At 43.9% G+C, this 21744-nt stretch overlaps 1 protein-coding gene across 2 annotated transcripts in view; it reads left to right on the top strand.

Moving 5' to 3' along the window:
- IRF2 (interferon regulatory factor 2) overlaps positions 1-20807 on the top strand; it is a 42893-nt gene extending 22086 nt beyond the window's left edge. For both annotated transcript variants that reach the window (XM_054161983.1, XM_054161991.1), the window contains exons 4-10: positions 2794-2893; positions 3476-3652; positions 6380-6426; positions 9516-9627; positions 13270-13434; positions 18403-18449; positions 19768-20807. In XM_054161983.1, the coding sequence (XP_054017958.1) occupies positions 2794-2893; positions 3476-3652; positions 6380-6426; positions 9516-9627; positions 13270-13434; positions 18403-18449; positions 19768-20079 (960 nt within the window). In that variant the 3' untranslated portion in view covers positions 20080-20807. The remainder of the gene's footprint in view (positions 1-2793; positions 2894-3475; positions 3653-6379; positions 6427-9515; positions 9628-13269; positions 13435-18402; positions 18450-19767) is intronic.
- Positions 20808-21744: the final 937 nt, after the last annotated feature.

Consider the following 21744-nt stretch of genomic DNA (forward strand, 5'->3'; position numbering starts at 1 on the left):
ATAGAATAGAATAGACCAGGTTAGAAGAGACCTTCAAGATCATCGTGTCCAACCCATCAACCAATCCAACCCACCTAAACAACTAACCCATGGCACCAAGCACCCTATCAAGTCTCCTCCTGAACACCTCCAATGATGGTGACTCCACCACCTCCCCAGGCAGCCCATTCCAATGTCTCTCTCTGTATAGAACTTCTTCCTAACATCCAGCCTAAACCTCCCCTGGTGCAGCCTGAGACTGTGTCCTCTTGTTCTGGTGCTGGCTGCCTGGGAGAAGAGACCAACATCCGCCTGTCTACAACCTCCCTTCAGGTAGTTGTATGGAGCCCTAAGGTCACCCCTGAGTCTCCTCTTCTCCAGGCTAAGCAGCCCCAGCTCCCTCAGCCTTTCCTCGTAGGGCTTGTGTTCCAAACCCCTCACCAACTTCGTTGCCCTTCTCTGGACTCGTTCCAGCAAGTCAACATCCTTCCTAAACTAAGGGGCCCAGAACTGGACACAGTACTCGAGGTGCGGCCTAACCAGTGCAGTGTACAGGGGCAGAATGACCTCTCTGCTCCTGCTGGCCACTTGGATAGTTGCTGAAAGACTCTGTAGTTTCTATATAGTTATGTAAAATGATATATCTATTGTAATATATGTGGATTCTATGATTTTTTTCATGTACATTAAAATTTTCTGTAAGTCTGTGCTTTGAGACATATGGGGTTGGGAAGAGCTTCCTGTAATGGACAGAAAGACTGTAATGAACACTTAGACTGCTTTTGAGTGTCCTGACCTTCCTCTGAAGCAATGAATTGATGATGGCAGGATGCTATATTTTGAGTCTTGTTTGATCTAGTTCCTGTAGAACTAGAATTATCATATGGACTATGAAGTCCACGGTATAACCTCTGTAGCTTTGTGTAGCATTGTTCAAACCTCTCCCCATCACCAAGCATAAGAGGACTTTTAAATCTGATCAGTCATTAGTGTTCTTGTTGATAGAAATTGCCTTCTGTGGAAATATGATTTTTTCTGTATGGCCATTGTAGTCTATGGGAGAGTAAAGGCAAAGAGGCTTTTTCTAACTCTGATGAATACAGTAGCGCTGAGGATCACAAGGTAGCGGAGTAGAAGCTCTCTTTAGACAGCCTCTGCTTTGGGAAAGAGGAGAGCAACTCTGTAGGATGATTTAACTATATAGAGGGGAGAAAAGTAAGGCAAAAGGCATGTGAGAGAAGTAATGGGAATAGATTAAGAGGAAGAATGAGAGTGTGAGGGCTTGAAAGGGGGTGAGGAATGTATTAAATCTGTTCTTTCACCAAATTAAAGAGAAAATTAAGCCAAGCGAGAAGGGAAGAATACAGTTCTGAACAAGTGAATGCAAATGAGAGAAAGGATTGAAGACAAGAGTTAAAGGACAATACAAAAGACAGGCTCAAAAAAGAAAAGATCACGTGGAAAGGAAGGGAAATAAACCTTGACATTAGTGAAATATTAACCAGCAGACAAGGAAGAAAAGTGGTTGTTGGAGGAAGGGGAAAGGGCAGAGGATTCATTTCACCCGACAACAGACATCTACAATGCAGTCCTTGAAATGAGAGCTGCCAGTCTAGAGTTATTTGTAGTCAGTAGAGAGAAATGGGGTCCTTTTGGGTGCAGTTCACTTGGCATAGCTCAGATGGCCTACTGAAGAGTTCATTTTGCCCTGGAAGTGCTTTTCTCTTCGCAGACTGAGAAGTGGATCTAAACCTGTAGTAGTGGATATAGCACAAGATGTCTGCATGTGAAGTCAGATAAGATGTATTTGCCCTAATAAGGGAGAAAAAACAAATGTTGTGGAACAAACTCCTTGTGCATGGCTATGCAGCAATGAATGTAAAGAGTTCTGAAGCAACCCTGTCCATCAGCACAAAGGAGTTTTTTCTCATGTTGTATGACATAAAAGTACATCTTAACCCGGCATCCATCTAGCTTGGTATTCTGTGTGCTTGTGGAAGAAGTATAGGAAACATGCTGTTCAAGCTCTGAAAGTGATTGGGTTCCTAGAATTGGAGCCACATCCCAATAATATCTTCAGTAGTCACCTGTGTGCTATATTCCCCAAGCTTTTCTGATTCCTTTGGAAATCAGTTTATACTTCACTACATAAAGCATGCTATGGTTTAACTACATGTTGTGTGTTTAAAAACTGATTAAGAAGCCTTCCTTTGGATTACTTTAAATGCACTTCTCTTTGTCCTGAAGTTTCTAAACTAAAATACATTCCAAATATCTTTCAGTGTCACCCCCTTCACATGAATGTCTTGTATTTTTAATCCCCACTGGAGAGGCGTCTTCATTTGATACAGTCACATGCCCCTTTGCTTGGCATATGGATTTGGGACATCCCTTTCCTTTGCTGTGCTGTATTTTACAGACTGAATTCTGGATAACTTGAAACGACTCCATTCTTATGGTTGTTTAGTTTTGTGCCTAATTTTTTAATCATAAAAGTGTCTGTGCTGCCCAAACTAGCCTTTGTTTAAATGTTTAGAAATGTGCCACGCTGCATGTTTTCCCCAACAGCTGGAAAGCTGCCAGGCTCATTGTCTCTGAAGGGGCTTCTGATTATTTCTTCTACTTAGGGCTATATTCTGCTCTGGGATGTTAGTGGTTATTTTGTTGTTTTGTTCAGTGATGGCAGTGCTGGCTTAGAAGGAAGCAAAACACTTGTAGATGCTGGAACTGTGCTTTTAAATGAGTGTCTTAAAGTCATCAGCAGATCCTTCAAGTCTATCAGCGTTGGCATTTCCTGTTTGTTTTCCATTCCAGGAGAAGAAGATTTTTCAGATTCCCTGGATGCATGCTGCAAGACATGGTTGGGATGTTGAAAAAGATGCTCCCTTATTTAGAAACTGGGCAATTCACACAGGTATTGGAACTGTCTTCCAACAGGGCAAATTTTCACGTTGTTTTTCCTTTTCAAGTTCTTGTCTGCTTTTACTGACACAGAGGGAATCTTAAGTTTGTAGCTTTGTGAGAAGCTGATTTTTTTTTTCAAGGCCTGAGATACTCTCCAGCTTTACTGTAGCGCCATAGCTCATTTGCATTGAGGAATACAGTACAACTTAATTTAAATGTTAACAAGATTGGGTTCAGAATTGTCAGGAGTAGAGCGTACTCAGCACTTTGTAGACCTGGGCCCTTAGGCTTTTTTTGCTTTTCTATGGATTTGAGCCAGACATAATAAAGGTAAATGCTGTGCAAGCTTTCCCACATTGTTGTGGACTCACACCTGATCTGCAGTGCCCTGGGTCTTTCTTAAGCAGAAACTGTTCATCATGTGTTCTAGAAATGTGCATGGGAATGAGATCACAACACTGTCTTGCAAGCTCAGCTATTGTTTGAATGCTTGATAGGCTGATACCTTGCAGTTAGCCTACACTGTTATTAATTCACCTTAGGTTTTCAGTTGCACATCATCTGTGCCTGACTTTTTTTTTTTCCCCCTTAGGAAAATACCAGTCAGGAGTAGATAAACCTGATCCAAAGACATGGAAGGCAAACTTCCGTTGTGCTATGAACTCCCTGCCTGACATAGAAGAAGTGAAGGACAAAAGTATAAAGAAAGGAAACAATGCCTTCAGGGTGTACCGGATGCTGCCGTTATCTGAAAGACCTTCCAAAAAAGGTAAAAGGGAAGCCTTGTGGAAAACAGTGCTGAGGGCATTTTTATTTTGGGGCCCACAAAATGTGCCAGTTCTGCTTCTGCTGTGCAGCTCCAGTGTTTTATTGAGATGTTCCCTAGAGCTTAGGAGCAGCTATATGAAAAATCGACTATGTTCAGTTAAGAGAACAAGCTGTTTGGAGAGAGGATCAGTGAGGTGTAATACCCCCAAGCTGGTGGCAGGTTAAATTGTGTTAGTTATGTTAAAGAGGCACTGTCAGATGTTAGTCCCAGATCACCTTCAGTCAAGCAGGATTATCAGAGGGATAACAAACCAGTCCATTTAAGTCTATAGGACTCATTCAAAATGAGTCAATGGCAGACATGTTGGTAACCTCTTTTAAGAGCGTGGGTAGGAATAAACTGGTGCTCTCTTGAGCTGAGTGGGAGCAGTACACCTTCTACTTACAACACTGTACCCTGAAACTACTTTTTTAGTAGCTACACTAGGCCTTGAAAAAACAGCCCCCACAGCATGATAATGGTGAAATGGAAAACTGTGTTTGAATCCCCAGATTTAGGGGTTAGGTCTCCCACCTGCCAGGAGAAGACCTAACCACCAGGTAATCTCATGGGTATTTGGTTTCTTACAGAGTAGAAATACTTGCTTTGTTATGGCTCATTTGCTTCCTTATGGCTTCATTACTGGTTTATGAAGTAGAACGATGACTTCCTTAGTCCTTTAGTATCCTCTGGTGTCTAGAATTTTTGGACATAAAGATAACCTGCAAATGAAATGCAATCTACAATCCACTTAGTTCACCTGTAGCTCAGTTTGCTGTTTTCTTAAATTTAGAAGTCAAAGGCACAACTTCAGTTTCAGGTTGTCGTAAGATCCCCACGTCTGCCTGCCTCAGAGTCAAGGACTCTTACTGGAACTGTTTGACCACATTCACTTTCAGTGCCCCAATAAGGACTGGCACTGAAATCATTCCAAAAGTTAAAATAATTAAAAGGTTTAATTTATAAAAGCAACAGATAGAACAGATTCAGGATTGCTGGTGATAAATGTGAGTGATTGAGCTCAAGTTAAAAAATCCCAGGTCACATCCAAGAAAGTCAGGGACACAAATCTTTGCAATAGCTTCAATATATAGTAGTAATGCAGCAAAAGTTAAGCTGTGTGTTGAAGGTGCAATTCTTTGAGAAATGTGTCCCTATCTTGGGTGCAGGAACAGGAGGAACAGCCTGCTGACTGTTCTTGTCTCTGCTAAATCTGCAGTCTTTTTCCTACCAGTTGCCACTGTTGGCACTGGTACTGCTGCCCCAAGAGATGATCCTGCCATGTCTGCACTCAGGCACTCTAGCCTTCAAAATCTGTTTTGGAGTTGGGTGCTTATGTTGTTTAGCCTTGCTTTGTCAGTTTTAGCCAAAATGGGGCTCTCTTACTTTCATGAGACTTCCTCTTTCAACTGCCTGGCAGGCCAGCTCCACAGATCATCATTTAGCATAAACACTCTTGGTTGTAAATTACCTTGGTCCTGAAGCTCACTAACCTAACTTCCATTCCCGTCCCATGGTAAGCTGTGCAGTTATCCCACTAAGGTCAAACGTGCACATTATGAACCTGGGGATTTTTACGGCAGAATCATACTATGAAAGGGAGATCCATCTGCCAAAGGTACAGCATTTGCTTTGAAGCTGTTTTGTCTCTTGTCAGCGATGTATTTTGTGTGTTCAGACATACTTCTCTGTACCATAACCTGTCACATTGTGGTAGATTCCTCTGATAACTGTAAGAGCTAGAAAAGTTCATCACAAAAGCTGAGATTCTGGAGATGGAGGCTGTAGCAAGAGAGGATTCTGCAGCAAATCCAGTTACTATAAAACTGACCTATTTTGAGCCTTGTATATATTCTGACATGCCCTTTCTATGTGGCATGTGGCTGAAGTTTTGTGTGAGTGAGAGCAAAAGATTTTGGCTGCAAGTATTTCTAATTCTCAGTGCTATCTTGTAGTAGAGATGGGAGAAATTCCTGGGACACATCTGTGCAAACAGTGGGTTAGAGCTGAGCTTGCACCAGCAAGTCTGAGCTTCCACATCAAAGTCTTGTCAGGTCAAAACAGAGGTATCCACACTGGGGTCTGCCAAGGCACATGACATTTTCTGAGGGTTATATGCTGTGTGGTTTTTTTGGTATTCTCAAGTTCAGCACGATGGCATAAATCACTGATGCATAAATTGCAATGTGTATTTACCCCCTCTCAAGTTGCAAATATTAACAAAAATACTTGTAGAAGTTTATTGTGATCTCTTTTCACATTAAATCAATGAGTAAGCTCCCTTGTCCTACAGTTGCAGTGAGAGTGTCACAAATCAGACAGTTTGATTTTCTACACCACACCCCCCTGTGAAGAGTACTTTTCTTCCTCCTCTTTAATTTTTAGCAGGCCTCAGTTTGCTTGTCACTTCCATCTTTTTCACTTTGGTGGGTTTGGGTTTTTTTTTTTCGGTCCCATTGTGGTTCTTTTTGCAGCCCTTTAAAAACAAAACACAAAACCAGAGTGTTTGAGGTGAATTTTTAACTGCTCAGGTCTTACTAGGGGTTTGAAAAAAAGTCAGATGTGCTCTCCATTTCCTACGAGGTGCTGCCATTTTGAGGCCCATTTGGGGGCTGTTTGTTGGTGCATATAGAAAGTGTGAACTCATGGCACACAGGATTCTAAGAAATCTTCCTTCTGTTGTTGCAGGAAAAAAAACAAAGCCTGAGAAAGATGACAAATTCAAACAAATTAAGGTAAGAAGTAGCTGTTTATAGGGGGAGAGCTTGTAAAAAGAGTCTGTTGCATGTTTTTTTAATAGCCTCAGTAGAATATTGTGGTGGATATTTGCAGACCTCCCATGGCTGTGGTTTGGTTAAGTAGCAACAGTTACATGGGATGTTTGGGGGGTGGGGGGAGTTATAAATGTGAAGGCTGTTAGAGCCATGACTGATGTCATCAGTTGGCACAGCCCTTGTGTTACAGTGCCTGGAGGATGGAAAACTGGCAGCCTTGGCAATGCATTTGCCATTTGTTTGTCTGTGTAAGTAGAAATACAGTAATTATGGAAGGAATGTTTCTGAACAATAGAGCTACCTTTTGGAACAGTTAATTCTGTGTGTAAGGCATTGGAAATTCACTTTTGTATGGGCAAGAGGGAGAAGTTCTGTCAGAGCTACACCTTCTGCTTATGTTTTGTCAGTTAGAAGGCCTCGCTTGTGGAGCTCCTCAGTCACTGCCTGAGATTCCTGCTCAGACTGATGTTAGCTTTCCCTACTAGGCATGGTATTCCCTAGCTTTCACACCTCTGTTGGGGACCTTGATGAGATGGTCAGTATGATGCACAGGCAGCCTTTGGTCTGCCTGCCATGTTTTTCAAGAACAAACCACAAGGGTTTCAGGCTCTCATGTGACTTGTGGAGTTACATGTCAGAATACTGTGAGTTTTAAATTGTCTTCAAGGAGTCATTTTGTAGCCATTCTACCTGGATCACGCAGGTGTGTGTGCTTATTGTAACATGACTCTGATGGTAGCCTGTGTTCAGAGGAAGGCAGTAAACTTTGGTAAGAGCAGAGCAACATAGGATGCTTGTCAAATGCTCCACTGCTTTGCCATTCCTCTCCTCCATAATCTTTTAAAGTATTAAATGCCTGAAGAGCTGTAGTGGTGCCTGAACAATCTTGTCTGCTCCATTGTAGTAGCTGATTTCACACACTGTCATTGCTGAGGGAGCCCCAGTGATGCCTGGCAGATTAGTACATGTGGCATTAACACCTGGGATTAGGTGCTGGTGAGGCTGTGCTTACAGCTTGAGAGAGAGCTTGCCTCCAGCTTGATTGCCCAGAACTGACACAGGAGCAGTGAGCTGAGCTGGCTGTTCCTCTACCAGTGTTACCCACAATGACCCACCAACTATGGTATGGCCATTTAGCCCCTTGGAGGCTTTGAGCTGGGTCCAGACATTATTCCTATCTGTTTCCCCTTAGTCTGATGAATGTGTTCGTGGGCTGGCCTCCAGATACGGCTGGATTTTAGAACAGATGCTCCTTCTATGCTCAGCTGCTGTTAGACTGACTGTTGAATTGAAGGCTATAGTAGAGGAGAAGGGTGGTGGATGAATGAATGCAAATGCATGTTGCTGAGCACTGAAAGCTGCTTATCACTGCTTTGCTTGGAGATATGAACTCCTGAGATGCAAGCTGCGTGTTCTGCATTGAACACCTTGCAGTTACTCGGAAAGCCTGTCTTCAGTGGAGATGAGTGGGAGTCTGCTGCACAATCTGCCTGGGAACTGCAACAGGGTGATGTCAGCAGGGGGAGAAGCTGAGGATACGAGTGCAGATCTGCAATGAACCTCAGCATAGCAAGAGTCTTGCACTGAGATCTCTGTTGTCACTGCAAGACCCTGTGGGCACCTAGAGCAACCACTGGTTGGGGGAAGAGCCCTGACAGACCTTGCTGAGCTTCAGCAGTGTGCTCTGGGCACTCGCTGCTTGGCCCTGTGGTTGTGAGAGACCTGGGCCTTTCCAAATGCCTGTTCCCATTAGAGGCTCAGGTCTCCAGTGTGCATTGTGGATCCTCAATGGATCAGTAGCAGCTAATTTTATCTTTCCTGATTCTTCATGTCTTTGACCTCTGTGTCAGTGCAAAGACCTAATTGCCATTAACACTACCTTTGCACCCTTCTGAGGGGCCTTGGGACAGGGTGCGTGTTTGCATTCCTTAATGTCTGGGAAGGTGCAGATTTGTGTCAAAATGACAGCTCCTTTTGAGTGGCACAGAATGTGGCATCCAGGAAAGACCTGTCATGCTGTCCCCAGTTTTCTGCCCCCATGATATGGTTAGCACTGTGAAGGGCTGACACCACAAGTCTTGAGGCTCACTTTTGCCCTGCCCTTGCCAAAAAGCTTTAGAGCAGTGAAGATGAGCATGGTGTGGCATCAGATCCATCTGGCAGTTCTGCACTTCTCTGTTATCTTCTGGTAGTGAGGTAGGAACCTCCCTTGAAGTGAGGTAGTACATCCATTGCAGGGCTGGCATGGTCAGCCCAGAGTAAAATGAGAAGACTTTAGACTTTGTAACCTGATAATCCTGTAAGGGAGCCAGTACTAGGGAAGAGTTTGGACCTGGAGGTAATCCTTTAAATGTGTTTATAGCTTCTAAAAGAAATCTTGGAGTTTATGGAATTAAACTTGTTGGTGTCTATTCTGAAGGGAGTTTTTTAGATTCCCATTCAATTTTACCAGACCTACAGAGGTGCCTCTTGTGTGAAGCTCAGTCTATGTAGAACAGGTGGTGTTTTCCCAATGCTGTTGCCCTGTGATAATGTTTATGATGTGAACTAAAAGGCTGTATTTAGTATAAACACCTTTGGTTTGCTTTCAGGCTCACTACAGAAGAAAATTAAGGCTAGCATTTAGTTATTGCTGTACAGAAGCTACAGCTTCCTTTCAGAGTGCTGAGAGGTACAGTGTGCTTGAAAGGGAATGAGAGTGAATATTAAATAGAGTACTGTTTTAGAGCAGTGTTTCTTCCTTGCTACTTCTGAATGTTAATCTCTTGTAGTAAATACCACACTGATTTCTTGCTGTCTGAAGGCTTCCTTTCTCTGAAGGAAAATTAAAAGTAGTTCTCATTTCAAAGAAGAAGATTTGGAAATGGAGTAGACTCTGGCTTCTTCTCTGAGAACCAAAATACTTGTTCTAAGAGTGTGCCTAGCAGACAGCAGGGGGTATATGGCAGGCAGAAGCAGTATGATTTATTACTGTCTCAGAACAAAGAGATGAACTGAGTCCAGTCCTAAAATAAATCAAACCTGACCCAAATGTACTGTTTTCATTCTAGCAAGAGCCAGTTGAATCATCTTTTGGGATTAATGGGCTAAATGATGTCACTTCTGACTATATCCTGTCCTCCAGTATAAAAAACGAAGTTGACAGTACAGTGAACTTTGTAGGTAAGTACTCCTATTCTTTTCTTATATGCAAAGCATACAGTTGACTTAAAAAACCCTTTTGGCTGCTAAACTCAGCTCTTCATCAGCATTTTGCTGCCACAGTTGCAATTAGGTCAACCCATTTTTCACTAGTCCAAGCAAGGTCCTGGTTGCAGGCCAGCCTCACCACCTTGCAGAGTAAGAAATCAACGCTGTGACAACGTGGTAGTTCTCTTGAGAGCAAAACACGTACTGACACTTTCAGATGGCTTTTCCTGACACAAGCTTACTCCACAGGGTAGTTTTCAACGATGAGGAGACTGTAGCTCATGTCACCTGGGAGTTAAACTGCAGTTGGATATAAGTTTCCCATTGCTCAGAGTAGAGGTTTGTGTAGGATACTGTTTTATTTGGGAGTTTAAACTTGCAGATGAAATGGAGGAACTTCTTTATTTTACTGGCACCTCAGTAGCAGAGTTAGTTCTAATGTCACTGAGCTAACAAGGATCAGCAGAGACTGCATTTAGAAACTGGTACATTAGGAACTGGCTGTCATCTCAGCATGTGACTAATTGGTTCTCAGTCGAATAATTGGGCTGGTTTTTGACAGCTGTTTTTTGGCTGAGGTTGTCACTGCAGTGAGGGCTCCTAGAAATGTGACCCATATACCATTTTGTCTAGAATTCTACTTTTATTTTTGATGAAAAGGTGTTTGAAGGATATATTAGTCTTCTGCATGGAGAGATGGCAGAAATTATGTGCAGTGACTATTTTTGATACCTGTTTTAGGTCACAGAGCTTTGTATAATCATTCCCCTCAAGTACTTCTGTGACTGAGGAGTTTGTGAGTAGTCTTCCTCTCTTTGTGGCAATTCATTTTAATCATCTGTTGCTTTGTAAGAGTGTGAGAACATCAGCATTGTTCCTGAGATATAGAAGGTTTTATAACTTGAAGGAGTAGCACAGTAGTACTGCTAATGCTTCCAACTTACTGACTGACTCAAACAAACCTGAAACACCCCAAGGCTAGTATGCAGTCCTGGGGAAGAAGCTTCATACACTTTATTTTACAGCCTTAAAGTCAGTCAGAGGTCAGTTAACCACAGTCTTTGGAACATACCTGGTGTTGCCTCAAATCCTCTGGTATCAGCAAAAGTAATTTTGCTCCATACACCTCAGTTTTCTGCAGTACACTGTATCCTGAACTCTTACTTGATTTTATGGTGACATAAAAGCATGTTGCACCTTAGATCTCAGTAATTTAGAGGATAGGACCTATAGTGGTAACGTCAACATCTCTGAGGAGTCAAAGGTCTGTCATGGAAACCAAGCAAGAGGTTCAGAGGAACAGAACTGAATTTCCATCCTTTAAGCATTTTCTTTTTTTTTCTTTCTGGACTCTGAGTCTGTTTTCAGGGGTAGGACAGCAGGGCTTGGATGGATAAATGTCACCCAGTATTAATGGCTTGTCACCCAGCATTAATGGCTTGTGAAGTGTGTTGCTTATCCAGACTGGAGAGTCCTTATTTAGGACTGCAAGCAGGATTTTAATGTAAAGGGGGAAAAGGTTAAAATAGATCTGTTCTGCAGAAAAGAAGGAAGTCATCTGGAGGGGAGGGAAGACAAACAGCACCTACAGTGTTCCTGCTGTGTGTGCAGCTCATGGGAAAGTTGTGGCATATTGCCCAAGCGAGCAGTAATTTTTGCTGTGCAAGTTATCTCTCAGGGTGGGTAAAAATTTGTCCAGTACAGATAAAACAGTGCCTATGGCCTGCTCATACCCTGACAGAGTTGCACAATATTGATTCTCCCAGATAAAAACTCTGTACATATGCTCTTCTCCCCACACCCCACTCAGTAAAAAGCTGGTTGTTTGAGGAAAGGTGAAACACAATGGACATTGAATACCTGAAATGAACTTACACTCGTTGTAGGGATTTAGCTTTTAAAAAGAGGACTATCCAGTATGTGTGTAATTTCCTTTATGCTGGAATTGTTTGAGGCAAATACATATCTAAGTTTGGGGGGTTTTCCAGTAGTTACCTAGCACTTCCCAAAGCAAAATGACAGGCAGCTTTTCTCTGGGAGAAAAAAATGTCATTTTTTCACGAAGTTATGTTCTGGTCTTGTCTAGAGATAGAAGGCAGGAGTGGATTCTTTGTATATACATGTGCATTCGTATTTATCTTAGTTCACTCAGGATTAGATGCTGTCTTTTGCCTTTTTTGAAATTAGTAATTAGATTACTTAGGGCAGTTGACAGAAGAGTTTCAAGATCTACTGCTTTTTGTTGCCTCCATGGTTTCCCATCATGGGGATATGAAAAACATACTGTCTGAATTTCTAACAACACAGCACCATGTTAGTGCAGAATTTGTGTCTATGAGATTGTTCCTTCTGAAGCTCGTGTTCCAGTGAATATCGATAGTCCTTCCCCTATCTCTTGGGACAACAGTGGATTCAGGTTAGCCATCCACTGCGATGCGTGCTCTTCTGATCTAGCTGGAGGCTTTCAGCTCCGTGCTGGATTAATGCAGTTGTCATGTTGTCATGTCATGAGGCTTTGGCCAGCCTGATCTAGTGTGGGGTATCCCTGCCCATGGCAGGGGGGTTGGAACTAGATGATCCTTGTGGTCCCTTCCAACCCTGACTGATACTATGACACTATGACACTATGATTTCAACTGCCTACTGCTGGGGTCAACTGGAGAGTTGTATGAAACAGAGGGAGCTGTCTCAAGCGCCACCAGAGAAGTGAGATTCTGGCTTTCACCAAACTTTTGCTTTGCTCAATAACGTCTCTTAGTATGTTGGTTTACTCCCCTGTTTCAAAAGGATGTTGTGTAGCACAATTAATGTCTGCAGAATCTTTCAGAACATTTGTGAAGCATCCATGGTGCCTTCACTGTGTGCAAATAAATAATGTTCCTTTGGTATTAAGTATCATGTGGCTGGGGGGATAGGAAAACTCTGTTAGTAACTGACCAGAATGTAGCTTTCTGTCACAGACCGTGGGGATTATGAACTACAGGTACAGCCATGTTTTCCTGTGTACCATTAATGGCATTGCAAGGATCAGTAAGAATGAGCATCTAATTAGAGGAGAAATTTGTCACAGATTCACTTCATGTGTAAATTACAGTCCCACCATGTGTTACATGACCACATGGCCAGCTTTTTGCATGCCAGGTCTGATCTTCTGGTGCATAATTTACATAAGAGCCTGCAGAGGCCAGGGAGTATTGGCAGCTTGCTGGGTGAGGATGCTTTCCCAGGTTGGGAAAGAATTCTGTGGTCCATATGTCCTGGTAAGACCATGTTTCTGGGCAGAGGAGAAGTGTGGCTGTGGTCCTTCCTGGGAAAGCCTCTGGACAGCTGATATGTCAAGGAGGGTTCAAGGATGTTATGTATGAGAAGCCAGGGGAGAATTAAGCATTTTCAATTGCCACAAGTGGGGAAAACTGTTTCTGAAGGTGATGGAAACTAAATAAATCACAGATTTCCTTTATAAGTTCTGTTGAAAGCAGGTGGTGGGCATGGGAGGAAGTGCTAACACAGTGTTCAGAACTCACTTAGGTATCAAGCAGGCTCCAAGGACAAGCTGTTCGAGATCCAGCAGGGTCAAGGTGTTAGGAGTAATTAATTTGTATTTCTAACCCCAAGTTGTAGGACAGTCTCACCTCGATGGCTGCAGCGAGGAGCAAGTGATAGTTGCCAATCCTCCTGATATTTGCCAAGTAGTAGAGGTGACAACAGAAAGCGATGAAAAGCCCCTCAGCCTGAGCCAGCTGTACCCGCTCCAGATCTCCCCTGTCTCATCCTATGCAGGTAAGCATCCTGGCCTTTCTCTACACTCTGTTTTTGGAAATGTTTAGAAGTCACTAGGGGAGAGGGGTGGCTGGCAGAGATCCAGAAATGACTGCTCGGTTGGTTTGTGCATTATTGATGAAACTCAAAAACCCACAGTCCTCTACACATTTCTCTTTGTGAAACAGCTCAGCAGATCTGAGATTGGAAACATAAACTTCAGATTTTAGCCTATGACTAATGGAAAAAGATGCAATGCAGAGAGGTCCTTTCATCTTTCATTAGGGGGACATTTCTGCAAATATTGTGTACCCCTTGCCTCTGACTTACTAAAGATTGAAGGTCTTCTCTGGTGTATTTCCTCAGCACCTACCTAGCACAGGGGGCACAGAGTAGAGGGCTGCACTAATGACACATATAATGCAAACATGGAGCTGCAGGCCCTGGGGGAGTGGATCTGTCTTGTTACAGTCTGCACACTGCAAGAGCCATGTAGCAACAGGTAACAAGGGGTCCTGCAAGCAGCGGAGCTGTGGACCTCTGGTTTCCAACGTCTGCCTGCCATCTGGATTCTCTGATAGCCAGAAAGGGGTGAGATAACAAGCTTTTCCCCAAGTCAGGCTGCTCATGGTTTCTCTTTTTTTTTTGTCTTGCTCCTTATTTTCATAAAACTAGTAGGAAGTTAAGTCTTTGGTACTCATTTATCCCTTATCAAAGTCTGACAGTGTGTCCAGAAGTTCTTAGTGGAGAAACAGCAAATGCACATGTGGGGACACTGTATAGAGCCCCTGCAATCACACAGGCCTTGTTTCCGTAGGAAGCAGAACAAAGCCACATTGGAGAGTGGAAAAAGTTTCAGATCCAACCTGTCCTTCCTTTTTTAAACATGTTGCTAACATGCAGGCTGCAGGAGACTGGCTAGAAACACAAATACTGTCTTTTTAGGCAAACTTCAATATTGTTCCCTGTGTAATTTATTATTTTACACACGGTTTTGCCTTTGATGCATTAGGCTGAAATTAGTTCCAGACACTTCTACAAAATACCTATTTAGTAGTTTCTGTCTTTGGGTCCAGGTGAATAGTGTGATATTCTTTTAAATAGCCTCCAATGTTAGTCTTACACATGTTGATAAACGATTATGCTTCCCAGTGTGTTTAGTCTAGTGGCCAAAGCATTTAGAAGGGCTTTGCAAAGCATGAGGCAGAGGAATGAGAGTACTGTAAGTTATTAGCAGCTGGGAGATGGGGCCTTTGGAAAATTTGTCCTCTTTCCAAATGCTTCTTGCAAAACTTCTTCACTCTAGGTGAACATGACCATGATGCATTCTTTTTATTCAGCTACAGGATCTAAGTTCTTGGAATGCAAACAAAAGTCACTGTCTTGATCTGAAGGTCATGGTGGTTACTTGGGCTGGAATGATGATGAGGGGTGGTCTGATGACAAGAGAACCACCCTGATATGAGCAAGTCACAAGCTCCCTCCCCTAAACTCAAGGCAACAAGACTGCAGAAGGAAAAAGCATAACTGAAGAAATTTTGCTGTATTGTTGTTGTCTTAGTATTCTGGTTGCCTTTAGCTGTCCTAAATTAGACCAGGACCTGCTATCTTGTAACTCAGATGATGATTTCAAGCCACTGCCATGCTTTGGAATGCATTGCAAGGCAGCTCTTGACAGATCTGGTTACTCTAGCTAGAGACTAATGAGAAGTGAAGTACTGCAAGAGTCTGTCCTGGGAAGAGTCCTATTTAATATATCAATGAGCAGAAGAGGTGTTGGAGTACACACTTGCAAAGGTGACAGGTGATATCAAACTGGGGACACCAGTTGAGACCAGGGCCACCATCCAGAGAGACTGCAGGAACAGGCCAGCAGAAACATTATGAAAGTAAGCAAGGGCAGATACCAAGTCCTGTGCTTGAGAAAGAAGAGCCCTTTGTAGTGGTAGAGGTGGGGGCTGCTGGGATGGGGAGCAGCTCTGCAGAAAGGCAGGTGGGCAGTGAGCTGAATGTGAGACAGCAGAGCACTCTGGCCAGAGAGAAGGCCACCAGTTTTCAGGAGTATGGCCATTAGATCATCCCCCTCCTCTAGTTATACAACTTCTAGAGTATTGGGTCCAGTCCTGAGCCCCCCCAGTCCAAGAAAGATAGATACAAATGGGAGCAAGTACAGAGAAGAGCCACCAGGATGATCAAGGGCTAGGATACTGACTCTGTCAGGAGATACTGAGAGATTGGGGCTTGTTCAGTCTGGAGATGGTTTTGAGCAGCCTGCTCTTACCTGCAGGGTTGTCAATGTAGAAAGCAGAGCCAGACTCTTTACAACTGTGTGTGGTGGAAGGATGAAAAACAGCAGGCATAAGCTGGAACAAGAGTCCAGGTGTATACAAGAAAAATTACCGTCTTTTTCACCTCAAAGACAGTCAGGCAGTGGAGCAGGATGGCAAGGAAGATTGTGCTGCTTCCATCCTTGGTTTTGGAGACCTGACTGGATAAGGCCCCAAGCAACCTGATCCAGTCCTGTAGCTGGTCCTGCTGTGAGCAAACGGTTGTCCTATGGACCTCTTGAGGTCTGTTCCAGCACGAATCATTATGTGAATCTCTTTAAAAAAATACTGTGTGTTTGCCTTTGAGGCAGGAGTGAGGACAAGGGTCTGTGGTTTGTTAGAACCCTGAAACTTGTAGGACACTCTTGTGACTATTCCTAGCTTTGTCTTGCTCCAGACAAACTTGTACAGGAGAACCACAGGAGCCCTGGCCTGTGCTCATGTGTAAAGCTGCCTGCTCTGTCAGGTGCAACTGCTGAATGCCATAACAGCTATGCAGGAACAGTTAGTTCAGCTCTTCTGAAACAGGTATCAACTGTCCTGCAAAAATCTGGTTTATTTCAAACCTAGATCCTTTCTGAAGTTACTCAGGCAAATAATATGAGTGGCCCTTGTGAGTTTTATCATGTTTCCATTGACATCTGTGAAATCCCTTTTTTTTTGTCCATGCCCAAGTGGCTAGCTTCCCTGGCTTTCCTAACTGTAGTGCTCTCTCTTCTCTTGCTCAGCATTTTGTTATGTATAAACACCAAGGATGGAGTCCTCCTCAGCCGCATCACTCTTGTCATTGTTGTCACATGTTTCTTCATGTCAAGGAGTATCTGTTTCTCATCTCCATTTGGATTCCTCCTATTGCATTGCACAGTTTAATTTCTGCTTACCCCCCACCCCTCCCCATTATGGCTTAATTAGCCAGATCAGTCATGTTGGCACATCTCTACCTGAGTCAGTGAATGAGAATCTATGCAGAATGCTAACTTCATAGAGCTTTGCAGGTAGATTTAATGTTTCTGACTGTGCCTCTGCTTACTGCTCACTGCAGCAAAGGCTGGTGTCTGGGAGGTGCTGGCTTTGAAAGTAGTGGTCTGGAGTAGCTGAGCTGTCTGCTTGCTTGTTTCAGAAGGATTTCAGGCACAGTTTAGACCCTGGAGTCTGAAAGAGCAATTCATACCATTGGTTAACAGCCCTCTGCCTAAAGCTAGTGCTTAGCCAGACCTCAAGAGGAGGGCACGGTGCTTCCCTTGAAGACAAGCAAGGTTGTGATCCGTGAGGCACAGTCTGTGCACACTTAGGGCTCATGTCCAGGGCAGAGCATGAGGCTGCTCTCTGGGAAGGCAGGATCATGGTTGTTGATTGCAGGGGTGAGGGGGATGTATCAAGCAGTCTGCATTGGCTAAAATGCATAACACAGAGCAGAGAGTGGAAACTGGCCCTTGAGAGCTGCCTTGCCTGCTGCTGTAACTCATTCCTTGGGAAATCTTGTGATTTCTGTGTTCCTGTTGGCTTAGGACATGGACAAGCCCTATCTGCTCATCCTTGGTGGAGGAGCTGAAGAAAGACATCTTCCAAATGCTATTGGTAGCCTGATAGATCCCTAGGGTTATCCTACCAGGAAACAGGACACAGTGGTTCAAAACCCCACTAGCTGAAGGGGCCCTGCAATTCAGGCCTCTGCTTTTTTGGATAGGAGTCTTGGCATCAGGCAGCTGTGCTGAAGGCAGCAGCCATTGCTGCAAACTGGTCCTGAAAAGAGGGGTTTGTTGTGCCCTCTCTCAGGTATATCTGGGGCATGGCACTCTCAACCAGCTCATGTGCCAGGAGCTTGAGCCTCGGACACTGGGAGACCTGTATTCAGACAAATGTGGGCTTGAAAGTAGAGTAAACATTCCAGGATTTGCAGCACTTGGGAGAGGGAAGGATGCAGCTGCAGGAGGATGGCCATCCTGCTGGAGCTGTGCTTCTGTATTTGTATCCTGGTTGAAGGGATGAGAGTGAGAGAGGCTGTGTGTATTGGGGGGAGGTGATGGGGCTGGAGCATTTCTACTTGCTTTTCTACTTGCTTGAGTGGTGGATGAAAGGCTGAGAAATAGGCTTGGGGGTGCTGAGCATGGGTGGGAGAAGTGAAACATGATGCAAAGTACAACAGTAATAAAGCACCAAAAGTGACAGCAAGCCCTTGAGGCAGCAGGCTGAGATAGCAGTTCATGAAACAAAACCACATTTACTCCTCTGGGGTGGAGCTGTTGCTGTGTTTTTTTCAGGAAGATAAAAATAAGGACTCGGATAGAACTTTGCCATTTGCCAGGCCTGGAGCTGCCAAAAGAGGGCAAGGGAGTGTCTGCTACCACAGAAGCTTTTCCTTCTGCCCAGAAATCACAAATCTACTTCTTTCCTCTCCATTGCTGTCTTTTCCAGGGTATAACCATGCTAACTGAGATAACAATGTGAACTTGCCTGAGTTGTTCAGTGCAGCTGTACTGTCTAGCCCTTGGATTGCTACTGGCTGTGACAGGAGGCCCGTGCTTCCCCCTTGTTTTCTGGTAGTTTCTCTTGACCCTGTTTGCTTCTGCTTGTTGGAATTGGATCAGGCTGCTTGAGCTGGATTTTGCTGCTGCAGGCAGAATAACCTGAGTTTCAAGTTTTGTTTTGTTTCTTTTGACAGAAAGTGAAACAACCGACAGCGTTCCAAGCGATGAAGAAAACGTAGAGGTAATTGTTTTCTGGATTTTTAGCACTGTAGAGCAGGTTCTCAAGAGCAGTGTCCTGAAGTGTTCTGCCCCCTTTTCCATTTGCAATTCTGTCTGCCTGTGGAATAGTCATTTTAATAACAGCTGGGGAATTAAAACAAACCAGGAAGGTTGAAGGGTAACAGACATTTGGATTATTGTTGCAGAACGGCTATCTCTGCAAGTTCTTTCCTCATCTTCTGTCCAAACTACAAGGAGGTTAATTAGCACGATAAGATGCCCTGGAGAGCCATCAGCAGTGCCAGCTAGTTTGTTAATATGATGCACTGACATTGCTGGGTAGTGAGTATTTTATTTTGGCTGAAAGCTCACTTTGTTTTCCTTAAATGACACCTGAACTCATACAATTGGAGGAAATGCTTACCACGTAGGATAGAAATGCAACTTGAATGTTTGAGGTTTGTGAGGCAGAAAGCATTCCCAAGCAGTCACTTGGGTATTGCTGGGGGAAAGGAATCCATGGGGAAAATACCCTCCCCACACGTTTCTTGAGTTGCCCCTATGCAAAACCAGTACTGGCCTTTTCTTTTGGGGCTGCCATCAAGTGACCAGACTTACCAGTCTCCATGAGTACTTAGAGCCCAGGGGAAGCTCACTGAGGGCTCTCTCTGGTAAATGAAAAGACACTTCCATTAGGAGCTCTGAGTGGCTGATTGTGTTCATTTTTGCCTCCAACATACTGGGAATAAGGCCTTTATTTTCCATAAGAAGAATGGGATGAGGTTCTTGGGTGTTGGAGAGCCAGCAGGGTTTGGGACACAACTTCAGAAAGAGAGAAGTGGCTGAGAGCCATTAAAGCCCGGGCGGGCAGCACCAGAACAAGAGGACACAGTCTCAAGCTGCACCAGGGGAGGTTTAGGCTGGATGTTAGGAAGAAGTTCTTCATAGAAAGAGTGATTGGCCATTGGAATGGGCTGCCCAGAGAGGTGGTGGAGTCACCATCACTGGAGGTGTTTAGGAAGAGACTGGATGGGCTGCTTGGTGCCATGGTTTAGTTGATTAGATGGTGTTGGATGATAGGTTGGACTCATCTCAAAGGTCTTTTCCAACCTGGTCTGGCCTCATCTATTCTATTCTATTCTATTCTATTCTATTCTATTCTATTCTATTCTATTCTATTCTATTCTATTCACCAATGGATAGAGGCTTAGGCTTTTTAGAGATGGGGTAATTCCTGTGCAATTCTTGGATGTTTCTGTCTTCATGTTGTTACTTGCAGCACTTCTCAAAGCCCCATTTGCTCATACAGTCTTCCTTCCTTTTCCCCCCCACCTTTCTAGGGACGACTTCATTGGCAGAAGAAAAACATTGAAGGCAAACAGTATCTCAGCAATCTGGGTATGAGGAACACTTCTCATATGCTTCCCAGCATGGCAACTTTTGTAGCCAACAAACCTGACCTCCAAGTCACCATCAAAGAAGAAAGCTGCCCACTGCCTTACAACAGCTCCTGGCCCCCTTTCCCAGACATCCCTCTGCCACAAGTGGTGTCTACAGCCTCCACTAGCAGCAGCCGGCCAGACCGCGAGACACGGGCCAGCGTCATCAAGAAAACGTCAGACATCACTCAGTCAAGAGTCAAGAGCTACTAAGCCTTTGATGGTGTGGGTTTTTAGCTTTGTTTTGTTTGGGTTTGTATTTTATGTTTCTCTAGGAGAGGTTCATCCCTTGACGCACACGAGACAAATCTAAGGTAAAGCCTTGGCAATATAAAACATTGCTGTGTCCGCCCCCAGTGCCGCAGTGTTTCTAACTCAGGACTCCAGCTGTCAGTACCTACACCTGAACCCAGGCGGATCTCCACGGTTGCTGTGCAGGCAAACAACCAGAGAACTTTGGCCCACTTGCAGGTTCCAGTGTTTCATGAGAGGACCAACCGACCACAAGGGAAGTGGTGCTGCTGCGCTTCTTGCTGTCAAGGCTGTGATGGAACTGAAAGCCTCAGAATGGAAGAGAAAATGTGAACTAGCTGGAATATTTTTAAATAAAGAAAAATCTATTGTGAATATTGTACATAGTGCAGTACTAGCAACCTTGCAGTCTGCTTCTGCACCTTATTAAGAAAGCACTTACAAAAGGCCTTTTATTACCTTGCTCTACTTAATGGCACATTGAAGGTCCCTCCCCACCTGTATTCTTTTCCAAGGCTATTCTTGCTGGAGTGTCTTTAAAGAATAGAGGAGAGGAGAGGAAAGGAAAGGAAGTTAAAACTCCTATGTGGATTTCATACATTTTAAGACTGCTTTTCTCATGTTTGTTTCTAATCAGCTATGCTTGAATGCTGCGTGGTACAATAGAGACAAAAAAAAACAAAACAAGAAGAAGAAACCTATTACAGAGAGATTATGCAAATTCCCAGATTAAAACACAGAAAAAAGAAGAAGAAGAAGAAGAAAAATACTCTAATTCTAACCAGAGCAAGCTTTTTTATTTTTTATACAGGGGAATATTTTATTCAAAATAAAAGTCTAAAAATGAATATAATTTTTTTTAATCTTTTTCTACAGCAAATTTATAATTTTAAGAGTCAGTCCTTGGTTTATCTATCAGCAGTTATTACATCCTTGTGGCACATTCGTTTTGGTTGTTGGTTGTTTTTTTTTTTTTTTAATTTTGTAAAGGTGAAATAGCTTTTATGAGCTCATGTAGCAATCAGATTATCCTGTGGATTGATAATAAATATGGTATATAGTTAAATTTTTAATAATCCTCTCGGTTGTCTCTTTTTGTTTGTAAAGCTCTTTGATCTGCTGGAGGGTAGGGAGGCTCTGCAGAGGGACCTGGACAGGCTGGGCAGATGGGCAGAGTCCAAGGGCATGAGATTGAACACATCCAAGTGCCAGGTTCTGCACATTGGCCACAGCAACCCCAGGCAGAGCTACAGGCTGGGGTCAGAGTGGCTGAGAGCAGCCAGGCCAAGAGGGACCTGGAGGCACTGATTGATAGCAGGCTGAATATGAACCAGCAGTGTGCCCAGGTGGCCAAGAAGGCCAATGGCATCCTGACCTGCATCAGGAACAGTGTGGCCAGCAGGAGCAGGGAGGTCATTGTGCCCGTGTATACTGCACTGGTTAGGCTGCACCTCGAGTACTGTGTCCAGTTCTGGGCCCCTCAGTTTAGGAAGGAGGTTGACTTGCTGGAATGTGTCCAGAGAAGGGCAACAAAGCTGGTGAGGGGCTTGGAACGCAAGCCCTATGAGGAGAGACTGAGGGAGCTGGGGTTGCTTAGCCTGGAGAAGAGGAGACTCAGGGGTGACC

This window comes from Dryobates pubescens, chromosome 1 (assembly GCF_014839835.1).
Source record: "Dryobates pubescens isolate bDryPub1 chromosome 1, bDryPub1.pri, whole genome shotgun sequence".
NCBI lineage: Eukaryota > Metazoa > Chordata > Aves > Piciformes > Picidae > Dryobates > Dryobates pubescens.